General features: G+C 37.2%; 1 protein-coding gene across 12 annotated transcripts in view; it reads left to right on the forward strand.

Moving 5' to 3' along the window:
- ALMS1 (ALMS1 centrosome and basal body associated protein) overlaps positions 1 to 16,459 on the forward strand; it is a 223,530-nt gene that overhangs the window by 91,997 nt on the left and 115,074 nt on the right. For all 12 annotated transcript variants that reach the window (XM_045054413.1, XM_045054405.1, XM_045054402.1 and 9 more), the window contains one exon: positions 9,365 to 11,202. In XM_045054413.1, the coding sequence (XP_044910348.1) occupies positions 9,365 to 11,202 (1,838 nt within the window). The remainder of the gene's footprint in view (positions 1 to 9,364; positions 11,203 to 16,459) is intronic.

Raw genomic sequence — 16,459 nt, forward strand, 5'->3', positions numbered from 1 at the left:
AATGACAGAATTGCTCCAAAAAGATATAAACACTATATCTGAATGAGAATTTAGAATAACAGTCATAAGACTAATAGCTGGGCTTGACAAAAACGTAGAAGAGAATCTATTGCTACAGAGATCAAAGATCTAAGACATAGTCATGAGGAATTAAATGTTATAAATGAGATGCACAATAAACTAGATACAGCGACAGCAAGGATGGAAGAAGAAGAGGAGAGAATTGGTGAAATAGAAGATAAAATTATAGAAAATGAGGAAGCTGAAAAAAAGAGGGAAAGGAAATTACTAGATCACAAGGAGAATTAGAGACCTAAGTGATTCAATGAAATTAAATAATATGTGTATCATAGGAGTTCCAGAAAAAGAAGAGAGAAAGGGGCAGAAGATTTTATTTGAACAAATAATAGCTGAGAACTTAACTTCCCTGATCTGGCAAAGGAAATAGGCATCCAAGTCTAAGAGGCACAGAGAATTCCCTTCAAAATCAACAGAAACAGGTCAACACCATGACATATCGTAGTGAAACTGGCAAAATACAAAGATAAAGAGAGAATTCTGAAAGCAGCTTCAGGACAAATATGGTCCTTAACCTACAAGGGTAGTCAGGTCAGGGTAGTAGCAGACCTGTCCACTGAAACTTGGCAGGCCAGAAGAGAGTGGTAGGAAATATTCAATGTGATGAATAGGAAAATATGCAGTGAAGACTCTTTTATCCAGCAAGGCTGTCATTCAGAAAAGAAGGAGAGAGAAAGGCTTTCCCAGACGGACAAAACCTAAAAGAGTTCATGACCACTAAACCAGCCCTGCAGGAGATCCTGAGAGGGACTCTTTGAGTGGAAAGCAGCAAAGACTGCAAAGGACCAGACTCATCACCACAAGTACAAAACCTACAGATAACACGATGACACTAAATTCATATCTTTCAATAATTACTCTGAATGTAAATGGACTAAATACCCCAACCAAAAGATGTAGGGTATCAGAATGGATAAAAAAAAAAAAAAAAAAAACAAGATCCATTTCTATGCTGCCTACAAGAGACTCATTTTAGACTTGAGGACACCTGGGAATTGAAAGTGAGGGGGTGGAGAACCATCTATCATGCTAATAGATGTCAAAACCAGAGTAGCCATACTTATATCAGACAAACTAGATTTTGAACCAAAGACTGTAACAAGAGATGATGAAGGGCATTACATCATAATTAAGGGGTCTGTCAAGAAGAGCTAACAATTATAAATGCTTATGTCCCCAGTGTGGGAGCATCCAAATATATAAATCAGTTAATCACAAACATAAATATATAGATAATACTGTGACTGCAGGGACTTTAATATTCCACTCACAGCAATGGACAGATCATCTAGGCAAAAAATCAATAAGGAAACAGTGGCTCTGAATGACACATTGGGCCTGATGGATTTATCAGATATATTCAGAACTTTTCATCCAAAAGCAGCAGAATACACATTCTTCTCTATTGCACATGGAACATTCTCCAAAACAGATCACATGCTGAGTCACAAAACAGCCCTCAACAAATATAAAAGGATTGAGATCATACCATGCATATTTTCAGATCACAATGCTATGAAACTTGAAATCAACCACAAGAAAAAATTTGGAAAGCCCCGAAATACATGGAGATTAAAGAACATCTTACTGAAGAATGAACTGGGTACCAGGAAATTAAAGAAGAAATTTAAAAATATATGGAAATAAATGAAAATGAAAACACAACAGTCCAAATCCTTTTGGGGTGCAGCAAAAGCAGTCCTAATAGGAAAATACATTGCAGTTCAAGCCTATCTCAAGAGGCAAGAAAGTTCCCAAATACACAACCTAACTTCACACCTAAAAGAACTAGAAAGGCAGCAACAAAGCCCAAAGCCAGCAGAAGAAGAGAAATAATAAGGATTAGAGCAGAAATAAACAATACAGAATCCAAAACGGTAGTAGAACAGATCAATGAGTCTAAGAGCTGGTTTTTTGAAAGAATAGACAAAATTGATAAACCCCTAGCCAGACTTCTCAAAAAGAAAAGAGAGAGGACCCAAATAGATAAAATCATAAACGAAAGAGGAGAGATCACAGCAACACCAGAGAAATACAAACAATTGTTAGAGACACTGAAAAATTATATGCCAACAAACTGGGCAATTTGGAGGAAATGGACAAATTCCTAGATAGTCACACATTACCAAAGTGGGAAGAAATAGAAAATTTGACTAGACCCATACTCAGTGAAGAAATTGAATTGGTTATCAAAAATCTCCCGACAAATAAGAGTCTTGGACCAGATGGCTTCCCAGGGGAATTCCAACAGACATTTAAAGCAGAGTTAATACCTATTCTTCTCAAGCTATTCCAAAAATTAGAAATGGAAGGGAAGCTTCTGGACTCATTCTGTGAAGCCAGCATTACCTTGATTCCCAAACCAAAGACCCCACTAAAAAGGTGAATTACGGGCCAATATCCCTGGTGAACGTGGATGTAAAAATTCTCAAAAGATACTAGCAAATCAAATTCAACAGTATATTAAAATTATTCACCATCAAGTGGGATTCATTCCTGGGCTGCAAGGCTGGGCTCAGTATTCACAAATCAATCAGTGTGATACATCACATTAATAGAAGAAAGGATAAGAACCATATGATCTTGTCAATAGATGCAGAAAAGGCATTTGACAAAATACAGCATCCTTTCTTAATAAAAACCCTCAAGAAAGTTGCATATAAGGAACATATATGAAAGGCCCACAGCTAATATCCTCAGTGGGAAAAAACTGATAGTTTTCCCTGTGAGATCAACAACACAACAGAGATGTCCACTTTCACCACTGTTGTTCAACACAGTGTTGGAAGTCCTAGCCAATTAGACAACAAACAAAAGGCATCCAAATTGGCGAAGAAGAAGTGAAACTTTCACTCTTTGCCGGTTACATGATATTCTACATGAAAACCTGAAAGACTCCACCAAAAAACTGCTAAAGCTGATACATAAATTCAGCAAAGTCACAGGTTATAAAATCAATGTACAGAAATTGGTTGCATTTCTGTACACCAAAAATGAAGCAACAGAAAGAGATATCAAAGAATCGATCCCATTTGCAATTGCACCAAGAACCATAAGATACCTAGGAATAAACCTAACTAAAGAGGTAAGAGATCTGTACACTGAAAAGTATACAAAGGTTATGAAAGAAATTGAAGAAGCCACAAAGAAATGGAAAAACATTCCATGCTTATGGATTAGAAGAACAAATATTGTTGAATTGTCTATACTATCCAAAGCAATCTATGTGTTCAGTGCAATCCCAATCAAAATAGTACCAGCATTCTTCACAGAGCTAGAACAAACAATTCTAAAATTTGTATGGAACCACAATTCTAAAATTTGTATGGAACCAGAAAAGACCCTGCATAGCCAAAGTAATGTTGAAAAAGCAAAGCAAAGCTGGAGGCATCACAGCCCCAGACTTTAGCCTATACTACAAAGTTGTAATCAAGACAGTATGCTTTGGGCACAAAAACAGACACATAGACCAATGCAATAGAATAGAAAACCCAGAAATGGACCTATAAGTGTATGGCCAACTAATCTTCAACAAAGCAGGAAAGAGTATCCGGTGGAAAAAAAAGACAGTCTCTTTAGCAAATGATGTTGGGAGAACTGGACAGTAACATGCAGAAGAATGAAACTGGACCATTTTATTACAGCATATATAAAAATAAACTCAAAATGGACGAAAGACTTAAATGGGAGACAGGAAACCATCAAAATCCTACAGAAGAAAACAGGCAGCAACCTCTTTGACCTAGGTTGCAGCAACTTCTTATTTGACATGTCTCCGAAGGCAAGGGAAAGAAAAGCAAAAATGAACTATTGGGACTCTGTCAAGATAAAAAGCTTCTGCACAGGGAAGGAAATAATCAGCAAAACTAAAAGGCAACCTGTGGAATGGGAGAAGATACTTGCAAATGACATATTGGATAAAGGTTTAGTATCAGAAATCTATAAAGAACTTACAGACACGACACCTGAAAAACTATCCAGTAACGAAAAGGGCAGAACACATGAATAGACACGTTTCCAAAGATATCCAGATAGCAAACAGACACATGAAAAGATGCTCAACATCACTCATCATCAGGGAAATACAAATCAAAACCACACTGAGATACCACCTCACACCAGTCAGAGTGGCTAAAATTAACAACTCAGGAAACCACAGATGTTGGCAAGGATGTAGGGAAAGGGAAGCACTTTTGCACTGTTAGTGGGAATGGAAACTGGTGCTGCCACTATAGAAGATAGTTTGGAGGTTCTTCAAAAAATTACGAATAGAATTATCCTATGACCCAGCAGAGTATGCAAGAGTGCTGATTCAAAAGGGCATGCACACCAATGTTTACAGCAGCGTTGTCAGCAATATTCAAATTATGGAAAGAGCCCAAATGTCCATCCAGATGGATTAAGATGATCTGGCGTACACACACACACACACACACACACACACACACACACACACACACAATGGAATACTACTCAGTGATGAAAAAGAATGAAATCTTACCATTTGCAACAACATGGATGGAAGTGGAGGGTATCATGCTAAACAAAATAAGTCAGTCAGAAAGATACACGATTTCACTCCTGTAGAATTTGAGAAACTTAACAGATGATCATAGAGGAAGGGAAGGAAAAATATGATACAAGCAGAGAGGGAGGCAAACCATAAAAGACTCTTAAATACAGAGAACAAACTGAGGGTTGATGGGGGTGGAGAAAATGGGTGATGGCCATTGAGGAGGGTACTTGTTGGGATGAGCACTGGGTGTTCTATGTAAGTGATAAATCACGGGAATCTACTCTTGAAGCCCTCAAATAAAAAAATAAAAAGAATTCAGGTCTTAATTACACCTTGGTTAAGGTTAATCCTAGGAATTTTATTAATTTTTGTACAATTATAAATAGGATTGTTTTCTTAATATCTCTTTCTGCTACTTCATTATTAGCATATAGAAATGGAACAGATTTCTGTATATTAATTCTGTGTCCTGTGACTTTACTGAATTCATTTTTCAGTTCTAGTAGTTGTTTTGTGGAGTCTTTAGGATATTATGTCATCTGCAAATAGTGGAGGTTTTACTTTTTCCTTATCAGTTAGAAGCCTTTTATTTCCTTTTCTTGTATGATTTACTGTGGCTAGGACTTATGTACTAGGTTGCACTGGTGAGAGTGGATATCCTTATCTTGTTCCTGAACTTAGGAGAGAAGCTCTGTTTTTCACCATTGAGTATGATGGTATAGCTGTGGCTTTTTTTTTTTTTTTTTTTTGAGGTATGTTCTCTCTAAACCTGCCTTTTTAAGAGTTTTTATCATACTGGTTTTGTTTTACTCTTTCTCTTGTTAATATGATGGTACTAAACAATGAACGGGTCAACCAAGAAGTCAAAGAAGAAATAAAAAAAATACATGGAGACAAATGAAAGTGAAAACACAGTGGACCAAAACCTTTGGGATATAGCAAAAACAGTTCTCAGAGGGAAGATTATAGCAATATAAGCATACTTCCAGAAGCAAGAAAAATCTCAAATAACCTAACCTTACACCTAAAGATCTAGAAAAAGAACAAAGTCCAGAGCCAGAGGAAGGAAGGAAGTAACAATTAGAGTAGGAGTAAATGTGGGGTGCCTGGGTGGCTCAGTCGGTTAAGCATCCGACTTTGGCTCAGGTCATGATCTCACGGTTCATGAGTTCGAGCCTCGCGTCAGGTTGTGTGCTGACAGCTCAGAGCACGGAGTACAGAGCCTCGAGCACAGAGCCTGGAGCCTGCTTCTTATTCTGCATCTGCTCTTCTTTCTGCCCCTCCCCCACCGGTGCTCTGTCTCTCCCGCTCTCTCTCAAAGATAAATGAACATTAAAAAAAATAAAAAACAAAAAAAAAAGGGGTAAAAAACCAGAAGTGATCAGTGAAACCAGGAGCTGTCAAAAAATTAACAAAATTCATAAGCCTTTAGTGAGACTTATCAAGAAAAGAAGAGAGAGAGGACTCAAATAAAATTAGAAATGAAGGAGGGAAAATAACAACCAACACCGCAGAAATACAAAGGATTACAAGAATATTATTAAAAACTATATGCCAACAAATTGGACAATGTGGAAGAAATGGATAAATTCCTTAGAAACATATCCCCTTTCAAAACTGAATCAGGAAAAAAGAAAATTTGAACAGACCAATTAGTAGTAATGAAATTGAATCAGTAATAAACTCTCAACAAACAAAAGCCCAGGACCAGATGGCTTCACAGGTAGCGTTCTACCAAACATTTAAACATTTAAAGAAGAGTTAATAACCTATTCTCAAATTGTTCCAAAAAAATAGAAGTGGAAGGCAACTTCCAGATTCATTCTACGATGCCAGCATTACTTTGATACCAAATCATTTAAAGACATTATGAAAAAAGAATACTGTAGGCCAGTATCTCTGATTAACATAGATGCAAAAATCTTCAACAAAATATTAGCAACCTGAATCTAACAATACATTAAAAAGTCACCATGATCAAGTGGGATTTATTCCTGGGATATGAGGCTGGCTCCATATTTGCAAATCAATCAATGTGATTCATCACATTAACATGCAAAAGGATAAAAACCATATGATCATCTCAGTAGATGTAAAAGAATCATAATTTTAATTTGCATTTTCTTAATGTTAATGGTGTTGGACCTGTTATTGTGCCCCTGTTTTCCCATCTCTTTTCTATTCATTGAAAAGTTTGGTTTTTGCCTATTTTTCTAATTGAGTTGTCTGTTTTGTTTTTGTTTTTTGGTAAGCTGTTGAGAGTTGAAATGTCTTTATACATTTTAGATACAAGTCTTTCATTGGTTATGAGATTTGCAAAATTTTCTTCCAGCCTAAAGATGGGGGAGAGAGAGGCATGTCATTGCTGGAATGGGAAAGTACGGTCTCCCTGTGTGGTCTCCACAGGAACTGATACCACAGGAAGTGGTAACTCATTACCAGATGTTAGGGTAAAAATAATTCCTGGGCTCCTGCTTGGTCATCTCTGTACCTTGGCTTGGATGTTGGGGTGACTTGTAATTGCTTAGCAAGAGTAGATGTTTAGGCTCCTCACTTGGCTTTTGCTGGTGTCACAGAGGCAGTCTTTTTTCTGTGGTGATTGGCTGGAATAGAGCAGTTATGGCCTAAAAGTTTTCTGTCTTGCTAGACTTCACCTTTACTGTTTTGTTTTTTTTTTCCCCTAATGTTTATTCACTTTTTGAGAGACAGAGACAGAGTGTGAGCAGAGCAGGGTTAGAGAGAGAGGGAGACACAGAATCCGAAGCAGTCTCCAGGTTCTGAGCTGTCAGCACAGAGTCCGACGCGGGGCCTGAACTCAAACCGGGAGATCATGACCTGAGCCGAAGTCAGATGCTTAACCGACTGAGCCACCCAGACGCCCCCCTTTACTGTTTTTTTTTTAGCTAATGAGAGTGGGTTTTTATTAGAGCCTTTTTCTATGCCCTTTGTTCCTATGTTGCTGGCTTCTTCAGCTCCCACATCTGGAATATATAATGTAAAAAGTAAATCCATGGATTGCATTACCATGTCATTCCTTAGGTCCCAAGATCCCTGTCTTCTCTACATCTTTCAGATTATTCTTTTTTTTTTTTTAATGTTTGTTTATTTTTGAGAGAGAGAGTGTGTGGAACAGAGCACAAGCAGGAGAGAGGCAGAGAGAGAGGGAGACACAGAATCCGAAGTAGGCTTCAAGCTCTGAGCTGTCAGCACAGAGCCTGATGCCGGGCTCAAACCCATGAACCGCGAGATCATGGGCCAAAGTAAGATGCTTAATCAACTAAGCCACCCAGGCACCCCTGTATCTTTCAGGTTATTCTTAAGTTTGTTTTATATATAATGTCTAGGACTTTTAGTTATGCTTATCAAATGGAATAGGGAAAAGTAGAACTACTCCATTACATCAGAAGTGGCAGCAGAGGTGCCTGGGCGCTCAGTCAGTTGTGTCCTACTCTTCCATTTCAGCTCATGTCATGATCTCACGGTTCATGAGATTGAGTCCCACGTCGGGCTCTCTGCTGACAGCATGGAGCTTGCTTGTGATTTTTCTCTCTGCCCCTCCCTGGTCTCTTTCCCTTTCTCTCAAAATAAATAAACATAAAAAAAAAAAGTGGCAGCATAATTTAAGGTATTTTTATTTGAAATCAAATGTGGCTGTTATCATCAAATAGGATTCTAAGTAATGATTTTATAGGTAAAGCACAGAAATCTCAAATTTTATATTTATCGTAGCTTTAGATTCTGATCCTGTAGCCTAGGAAGAAGTACTAGTTCTTTTCCGTTTCTTAGGAATATTCCTTTCCTTATTCTTTTTGGTAAGAAGCATCTGTAGTGAAGAGACCCAAAAATACAATGGTCAAATAAGATAGAATTGTATTTTTCCTTTATATGATAGTCTAGGGCAGAAAAGGAGCTCTGCTCTTTGAAGTTATTCAAAGACCCAGACTGGCTTGGGCAGCTGAGCCATTTTTACACATGGCTACTGATTGTTTTAGATACTATCATTTTTAGGTGGCAAGAGTAAATGGTGATGGTAGTGATGGTGGTAGTAAGGGAACATGGAGGTCAAGAATTTGCTTTTCTTTTTTATTTTTTTTTTTAATTTTATTTTTGAGAGGGGAGAGAGAGAGAGAGAGAGAGAGAGAGAGAGAGAGAGAGAGAGAGAGAGAAAGCAGAGGAGGGGCAGAAAGAGAGGGAGACACAGAATCCAAAGCAGTCTCCAGAGCTGTCAGCACAGAGCCCAATGCTGGGCTCAAATTCTCGGACCACAAGCTCATGCCCTGAGCCGAGGTCAGATGCTTAACTGACTGAGCTACCCAGGAGCCCCAAGAATTTGGTTTTCTAAAGATAGGAAGCAGAAGTTATACTTACTACTTTTGCTCATCTCCTATTGGCCTAAACCTAGTCATATGGTCTCACCTAGCTACAAAGGAAAGTGGAAAGGTCTCCAGTTTTGTGGCCATGTGACCAGCACATGGTTAGGGTAAGGGGTTTCTGTTACTAAAAGAAAAATGGTGAGAATACTGGGGTACAATTGAGGGTTTTATATTTGTTACTTTAGTGAAACATTTTTTAGAAGAAATTAACTGTGTCGTCCTAATTATCGTGAGCTATTTTATTCTATAGTTAACTGTCTTTTTTTGTTGTATTCTTGTTTTATTGTAAAGATCAACAGGAACTTTGTGGTCCGTCTTAGCCTGGATATATAACTTATTTTTATATAACACTAACAATTTGGACTATTTCAAGTAAGAATTTGTTTATATCTTCCAGCGTTTGCCGAGTCCACAGGGAATAAGATGCAACCCAGAAGCTGTATGTGGTCACATCATTATTGAGAGCCATGAAAAAGGATGTTTCAGGACTCTAACTGCCAAACAACCACAATTGGATAGCCACCCTTATGTTTTCAGACCTGCTGACCCCTCAGACATTATCAGAGGACAGCGGAGTCCATCATCATGGAAAACCAGACACATCAACCTTTCCAAATCATTAGACCAGAGTAACCCCCATTTCAAAGTTTGGAATTCCTTGCAGTTACGAAGTCCTTCCCCCTTTCAGAACTTTACAGCTGATGACTTCAGAATTAGGCAGGGTCTTCGAATGCCTTTCCATGAAAAGATAGACCCTTGGCTATCAGAATTAGTAGAACCTGTGCCACCCGAAGAAATGGATTGTCATTCTTCATCACATATGCTTCCCCCAGAGCCCATGAAAAAGTTTACTACTTCCATCACTTTTGCATCTCACCGACACTCTAAATGCTTTTCAGATTCCTCTGTTCTTAAGGTTGGTGTTACTGAAGGTAGCCAGTGTACTGGAGCATCTGTGGGGGTATTTAATTCTCATTTCACTGAAGAGCAAAATCCTCCCAGAGATCTAGAACAGAAAACCTCTTCCCCTTCATCATTTAAAATTGTTAGTCATTCGCCAGATACCGCTGTGACTATTTTAGCAGAAAGTAGTAGGCAGAGTCAAAAATTATCTATTGAACATTCTCAGCAAGAAGAAAAACTCTTAGAAAGATCAGATTTTAAAGGCAGTGATTCTGAGCCCAGTACCAGTGCAAAGTATAGCAGTGTCAAGGAAGTTCATTTTTCTGATAACCATACTCTCATTAGCGTGAGCAGACCAAGTTCCACACTAGGAGTAAAAGAGAAGACTGTAGCTATAACTCCAGATCTTTCTTCGCACGTTTTACTTGAACGACAAGAGCTCTTTGAACAAAGCAAAGCCCCACACACAGATCACCGTGTGAGAAAATGCCATTCTCCCCCTCCTCAACATCAGGATTATGTAGCTCCGAACCTTCCTTGTCGCATTTTTCTTGAAAAACGAGAACTCTTTGAACAAAGCAAAGCCCCACATTTAGATCATCAGATGAGAGAAAACCAATCTCCCTTTCCTCAAGGTCAGGATTATATAGCTTCAGACCTTCCTTCTTCCATTTTTCTTGAACAACGTCAGCTCTTTGAACAAAGCAAAGCCCCAGATGTAGATCACATGGGAAAATACCATTCCCCCTTTCGTCAAGGTCAGGATTATGTAGTAGAAAAGAATAATCAACATAAGTTTAAGTCATACATTTCTAATATGATAAATGTTGAAGCCAAGTTCGATTCTGTGGTCTCCCAACCAGTCCCAAATCAGTGTACATTAGTAACATCTGCATCTACTCCACCCTCAAATAGAAAAGCACTTTCTTGTGTTCGTATAACTCTTTATCCCAAGACTCCTTCCAAGGTGGATAGTGGAACCTTAGATAGAAGATTGCATTCATTGGATCCTGCTTCTAAAACAAGGATGAATAGTGAGTTTAATTCTGACCTACAGACTATATCTTCAAGATCATTGGAACCAACCTCCAAATTATCGGCCAGTAAACCTGTAGCACAGAATCAAGAATCTTTAGGTTTTCTAGGACTTAAATCTTCACCGGACTTCCAAGTTGTACAGTCTCCTCTTCCAGATAGTAATACTATTTCTCAGGACTTGAAAACCATACCTTTTCAGAATAGCCAGATAGTAACCTCAAGGCAGACACAAGTGAACATTTCAGATTTGGAAGGATATTCCAGTCCAGAAGGGATTCCAGTATCTGCAGATCGGTGAGTCTCATTGTGATGACAAGCAAGCTGATGGAATTTGTGATAAAGGGTTTTAAATACTTAAGCAAATGCAAGTTCTTGGGGGAAAGGCAGTATGATTTCTCTTAGGGGAGGTTGTATCTGACTAAACTAGGTTTTCCAAGGCATAAATGCCTAAGTAAGAGAAAACACTTGAAAGTAATGTATTTATAATTTCAGAGGGCTTTTGACGAGACTTGACATCAAGTATTTCAAAACATTGAATTACTCTGAGAAAAGTCTTTGATCATCCATGGTATAATTTACTAATTATTGTATTGGAAGTGTGCTGAAGACCAGACTTTGGGATATGTACATGAGCTTACTCACTTGCTTGTGTGTGCTCTCTCTCTCCCTTCTTTTAGTTTCCATTTCATGGTTCTCCTCAAATATTTAGTATTTACAATTAGAAAGTAACTTTCCAGTAGAGAATCCTGGCAGACATCATTTTTGCCAGTTATCAAGGCTAACATCACTGGTAATGCGTATCAATATAATGTGCTCTCTATTGTGATGTTCCACCTTAGAGTCTGTTATAGGAAAGGAAACTGAGTTCAGGGCTAAATGCCTTAGATTTATATTATTTAGCCTAATTTAAGACTATCATTCATTCACTTTTACATTTTGAATAGAATTACCCTTTGTGTTTCATGTTCTACCACATAGTTGAGAAGGCAGCACATCATAGTGAAGAACCCTGGGCTTGGAAAGAAGGAAGGGAAATAATATTTATTCAGCATCCACATGTGGTAGTAATGGCCATGAGGGACTTATATGTTATCTCATTTAATGATTGTAATAACCCTATGAGGTGAGTGGTGGTATCCTTATTTACCCTCTGGGAAACTGAGACACTGATATTGCTACTTTGTACTTTTATTTATGTGAGATAATGCTGTTTATAAGCAAGAGAGTGGGCATTCTAGTGTGGTCTTTTTAATTAAAGCAAGTGCTTGTTCACTGCATGGTAGTGTCTCTCTGATCTTGAGTCCTGCTTTCAGCTCTTCTTTCAAGGTATTCTCTTGGACAAGTCATTTAATATCTTTGGCACTCCTATGGGATTGATGGTGGAAGGAAAGAATTGGAAAGCTAAAAGGTCCCTTGTAGCTCTAAAAGTTGGTGATTTAGAATTGGATTGGGCCTAAAAAACAGGGTCAGTCTCTGCTTTCAGTATTATAATACTGAATTAGAGTTGAATTCCTGGAATGAGAAGAAAATAGATGATTATAAATATGCACTAAATAATAATGCCATTTGTTCAAAATGTACTAAATGCCATCTGGTATAGTAGATGTAGGTATCATTTTAACCTTAATATAATCATCAGAGGTAGATATTATTACCTCAATTTATATATTTTAAAAACCTAATACTTGGGGGGGGGGGGTCCTGGGTGGCTCAGTCGGTTAAGTGTCTGATATTGGCTCAGGTCATGATCTCACAGTTTGTGAGTTCAAGCGCTGTGTTGGGCTCTGTGCTGACAGCTCAGAGCCTGGAGCCTGCTTCCGATTCTATGTCTCCCTCGCTCTCTGCCCCTCCCCTGTTCACGCTGTGTCTCTTAATAATAAATAAACGTTAAAAAAATTAAAAAAAAAACCCGTATACTTAGAGAAATTAGACGTTTTGCCCAGGATCACGTGTCTATTATTAAGTGTTAGAAATGGCATTCTAATCTAGGTTTGTCTGACTCCAAAGTTCATAATAATTCAAACTACATATATACACATACATACTCATCTGTATACGTGTGTGTATATAAAATGTGTAAGCATATATGTATTAAGTATTTTTAAAGCTTTTTATTTTGAGATTTTAAATTTAAAGAGTTACAAAAGTGGTAGAGTTCTTGTATTAATTATTTTTTGATGTGTAACCTATTACCCTGAAATGTAGCAGCTTAAAATAATAAGTATTATCCCAATGTTAGTATGGTTTTCTGTGGGTCAGAAATTTAGGTGAGGCTTAGCTGGGTGCTTTCGGCTCAGGGTCTCTTATGGGGTTGCAAACAAGGTATTGTCTGCAGCTCTGGTCCCATTTCAAGACTTGACTGAGACGATGTACTTCCAGGCTTGTTCACATGACTATTGGCCAGAGACATCACTCCCTTCCTTCCATAAGGCAGCTCAAATATGACAGCTAAACTTCCCTCTGAGTGAGCATGTGAGAGAACAAGAGGGGATGCCCAGGGCAAAAGTCATAGTCTTTGTAACCTAACCTTGTAAGGGAATCTCACCATTTGTGCTATATTCTGTTCAATAGAAGTGAATCAGTATTTCCAGCTCACCCTCAACGGCTAGAGATACACAAGGGTATGAATTACCAAGAGGCAGAGATCATTGAGAAATATCTTGGAGGTTACCAGTATGTCCTTTGCCAAATGTTCCCCTGTGTTAACATCTTACCGTAACATCATAACCATAAAACATATACCAAAACTAAGAAATTATCCTTCATATAAAATTATAACTAAAATGTAGACTGATTTGGATTTCATCTCATTTTTATGCACATGAACATTTTTTGCTTCAGATCCAACCCAAGATGCCACCTTACATTTTAGTGGTCCTGTCTCCTTTATTTTCAATAATCTGTGTCAGTCCTTGTTTTTTTATGATCTTGACACTTTAAAGAGAATTGGTTATTTTGGAGAAAGTTTTTTTGTTTTTTTTATTTAACTTTATTTTTTGTTTTTTAAAATTTACATCCAAATTAGTATATAGTGAAGCAGTGATTTCAGTAGATTCCTTAATGCCCCTTACCCATTTAGCCCATCCCCCCTCCCACAACCCCTCCAGCAACCCTGTTTGTTCTCCATATTTATGAGTCTCTTCTGTTTTGCCCCCTCCCTGTTTTTATATTATTTTTGTTTCCCTTCCCTTATGTTCATCTTTTTTGTCTCTTAAAGTCCTCATATGAGTGAAGTCATATGATTTTTGTCTTTCTCTGACTGACTAATTTCACTTAGTGGAGAAAGTTTTGATTTAGTTTTCTCTGATGTCTCAAGACTAGGTTGAGGTTATGCATTTTCAGTGCATTTCATTGGGGAGCACATTAAGTTGATACGCATTACTGGTGATGTTAACCTTGATCACTTGGCTAAAGTGATGTCTACCAAGGTTCTTCACTGTACAGTTACTGTATTTCCTTTTTAAATACTAGATATTTGGGTAGAAACTGGTAGACTATGCAAATATCTTGTTTCTGCTTAAAACTTTGATCACTAATTTTAGGCTTCATCACTGGATCTTGCTTGTAGCAATTATCACTCTGGTATTCGGATGGAGTTTTTATACTTTCATTCCTTCTACATGTATTAATTGGAATTTTTCTGCAAGCAAGAGCTGTTGTTCCTCCCTCATTTATTTATTCCTTTAGTTATTCATGTATATCAGTATGGATTCAATATAGGAGCTATACTCCTATTAGACAAAATAGGCTTTAAGCCAAAACCAGTAACAGGAGACAGGGAAGGCCATTATATACCAATAAAGGGGTCAGGTGATGTAACAAGATGATAAACAGTTGTAAATATGTACACAACCAACATTGGAGCATCTAAGTGTATTAAGCAAATACTAAACATACCTGAAGGGAGAAATAGATAACAATATATTAGTAAGGGACTTCAGTACCCTTCTTTCAACAATGGAGAATAGTACTTAGAAACAAAGGTATAGCACCAGGTTAGCTCATTGTTACTAGGATGTCAGTGCTTCTAGCAGTTAATAAAGCTCAGGATTATATGTGTGTATATTAACTCATGCATATGCCTACTTCTCTGCTTATTCTCATCTCTGTTAATGTGTATGTGTTTGTGTATATTTGTATATGTAAATATTTTTTAAACCACAAGTCAGTGTTGATACCTTCAACTAATCTTGAACCACAGGGTTGATTATAAACTTTTACCCTTGTTTTTAACTTCTTTCTTCAGTAGTAATAAACCTGGCTCTCACTATCTACAATATATTTACCCTAGTATATAAATTAGATAGTTTCAGAATTCCCAGGTGAAAAACAAATTCTCCTACTTGAGTACAGTGTTTATATATACCTACCTTTCTTTTGAATTTAGCGTTATGGTATCCAGTCAAAACACTGCTGACATTTCTTAGGTCGTGTTCTTTTTTTTTTTTTCTTTTCTTTTCTATACACTGTGTGTCAGTACATGATTCATTTATAATACAGTTAGTTTCATTTGTCACATCCTGCATTCCGTCTTTGCCCTTGGTTGATTTTGGTTAATTTTTAATAATTTACATAGTGCAAAACTTTTTGTGGTGTACAATTCTATCATTTGTGATAAATCTACCATCACAGTTTCATACAAAGCATTTCTATCCAAAAATTTCTGCATGTCATCTCCTTAGAGACAATTCCTCCTGTGACCCCTGGTAATTCCTGCTTTGTCCTTTTCTTAGCCTTTCTAGAGTGTCCTATAAATGAAATAATAAGATATGTAGCAGCCTCTGGGTTTAGTTTCTTTTACTTTGAGAAGCACATTTAAGATTCATCCATCTTTTTTTATGAAGCAGATGTTTTACTTTTTATTGCTTTATTAAAAACAGTAATATTTTATTATTCCTTTATATGACAATTCTTTTGTACAGATTACCACAGTTTGTTAATCCATGCATTCATTCTTTGAAGGATATTTGTGTTGTTTCAACTTTGGGGTGTGATTACAGTTAGAGCTGCTGTAAACATTTGTGTGTCAGTGTTTGTTTCTGTAGGGTAAATATTCAGGAGTGGGATTGCTGAGTCATGTGGTGTATTTGTGTGGTTAACCGTGCAAGAACTGTTTATCTTTGCATTTTCACTAGCAATAATACATGTTCCAGTTACTCTGTGTCTTTGTCAGCATTTTGTAGTGTCCATATACTTTAGCCATTTTTATAGTTGTACAGTGATACTTCAATATAGTTTTCATTTGTATTTCCCTAATGTCTTTTCTTCACTTCATGTGATTTTTTTTTACCATCCTTTTTGGTGAAAATGATTTTATAATAGGGTTTTATTTTCTTACTGTTAAATTTTGTGAGTTCTGAGTATGTTTTGGATATACAACCTTTGCTGGATATGTTGCTGGCAAATACCTTCTTGTAGTATGTGACTTATCTTTTCATCTACTTAATGTATTGAGTTTTTCACAGAACAAAGGTTTTTAATTTCAATGAAGTCCAGTTTACTGATTTTTTTTTTATGGCTTATGCAATTGGGGTGACAGTCCTTTTCTTTC

The sequence above is a fragment of the Felis catus genome, chromosome A3 (assembly GCF_018350175.1).
Source record: "Felis catus isolate Fca126 chromosome A3, F.catus_Fca126_mat1.0, whole genome shotgun sequence".
Classification (NCBI taxonomy): domain Eukaryota; kingdom Metazoa; phylum Chordata; class Mammalia; order Carnivora; family Felidae; genus Felis; species Felis catus.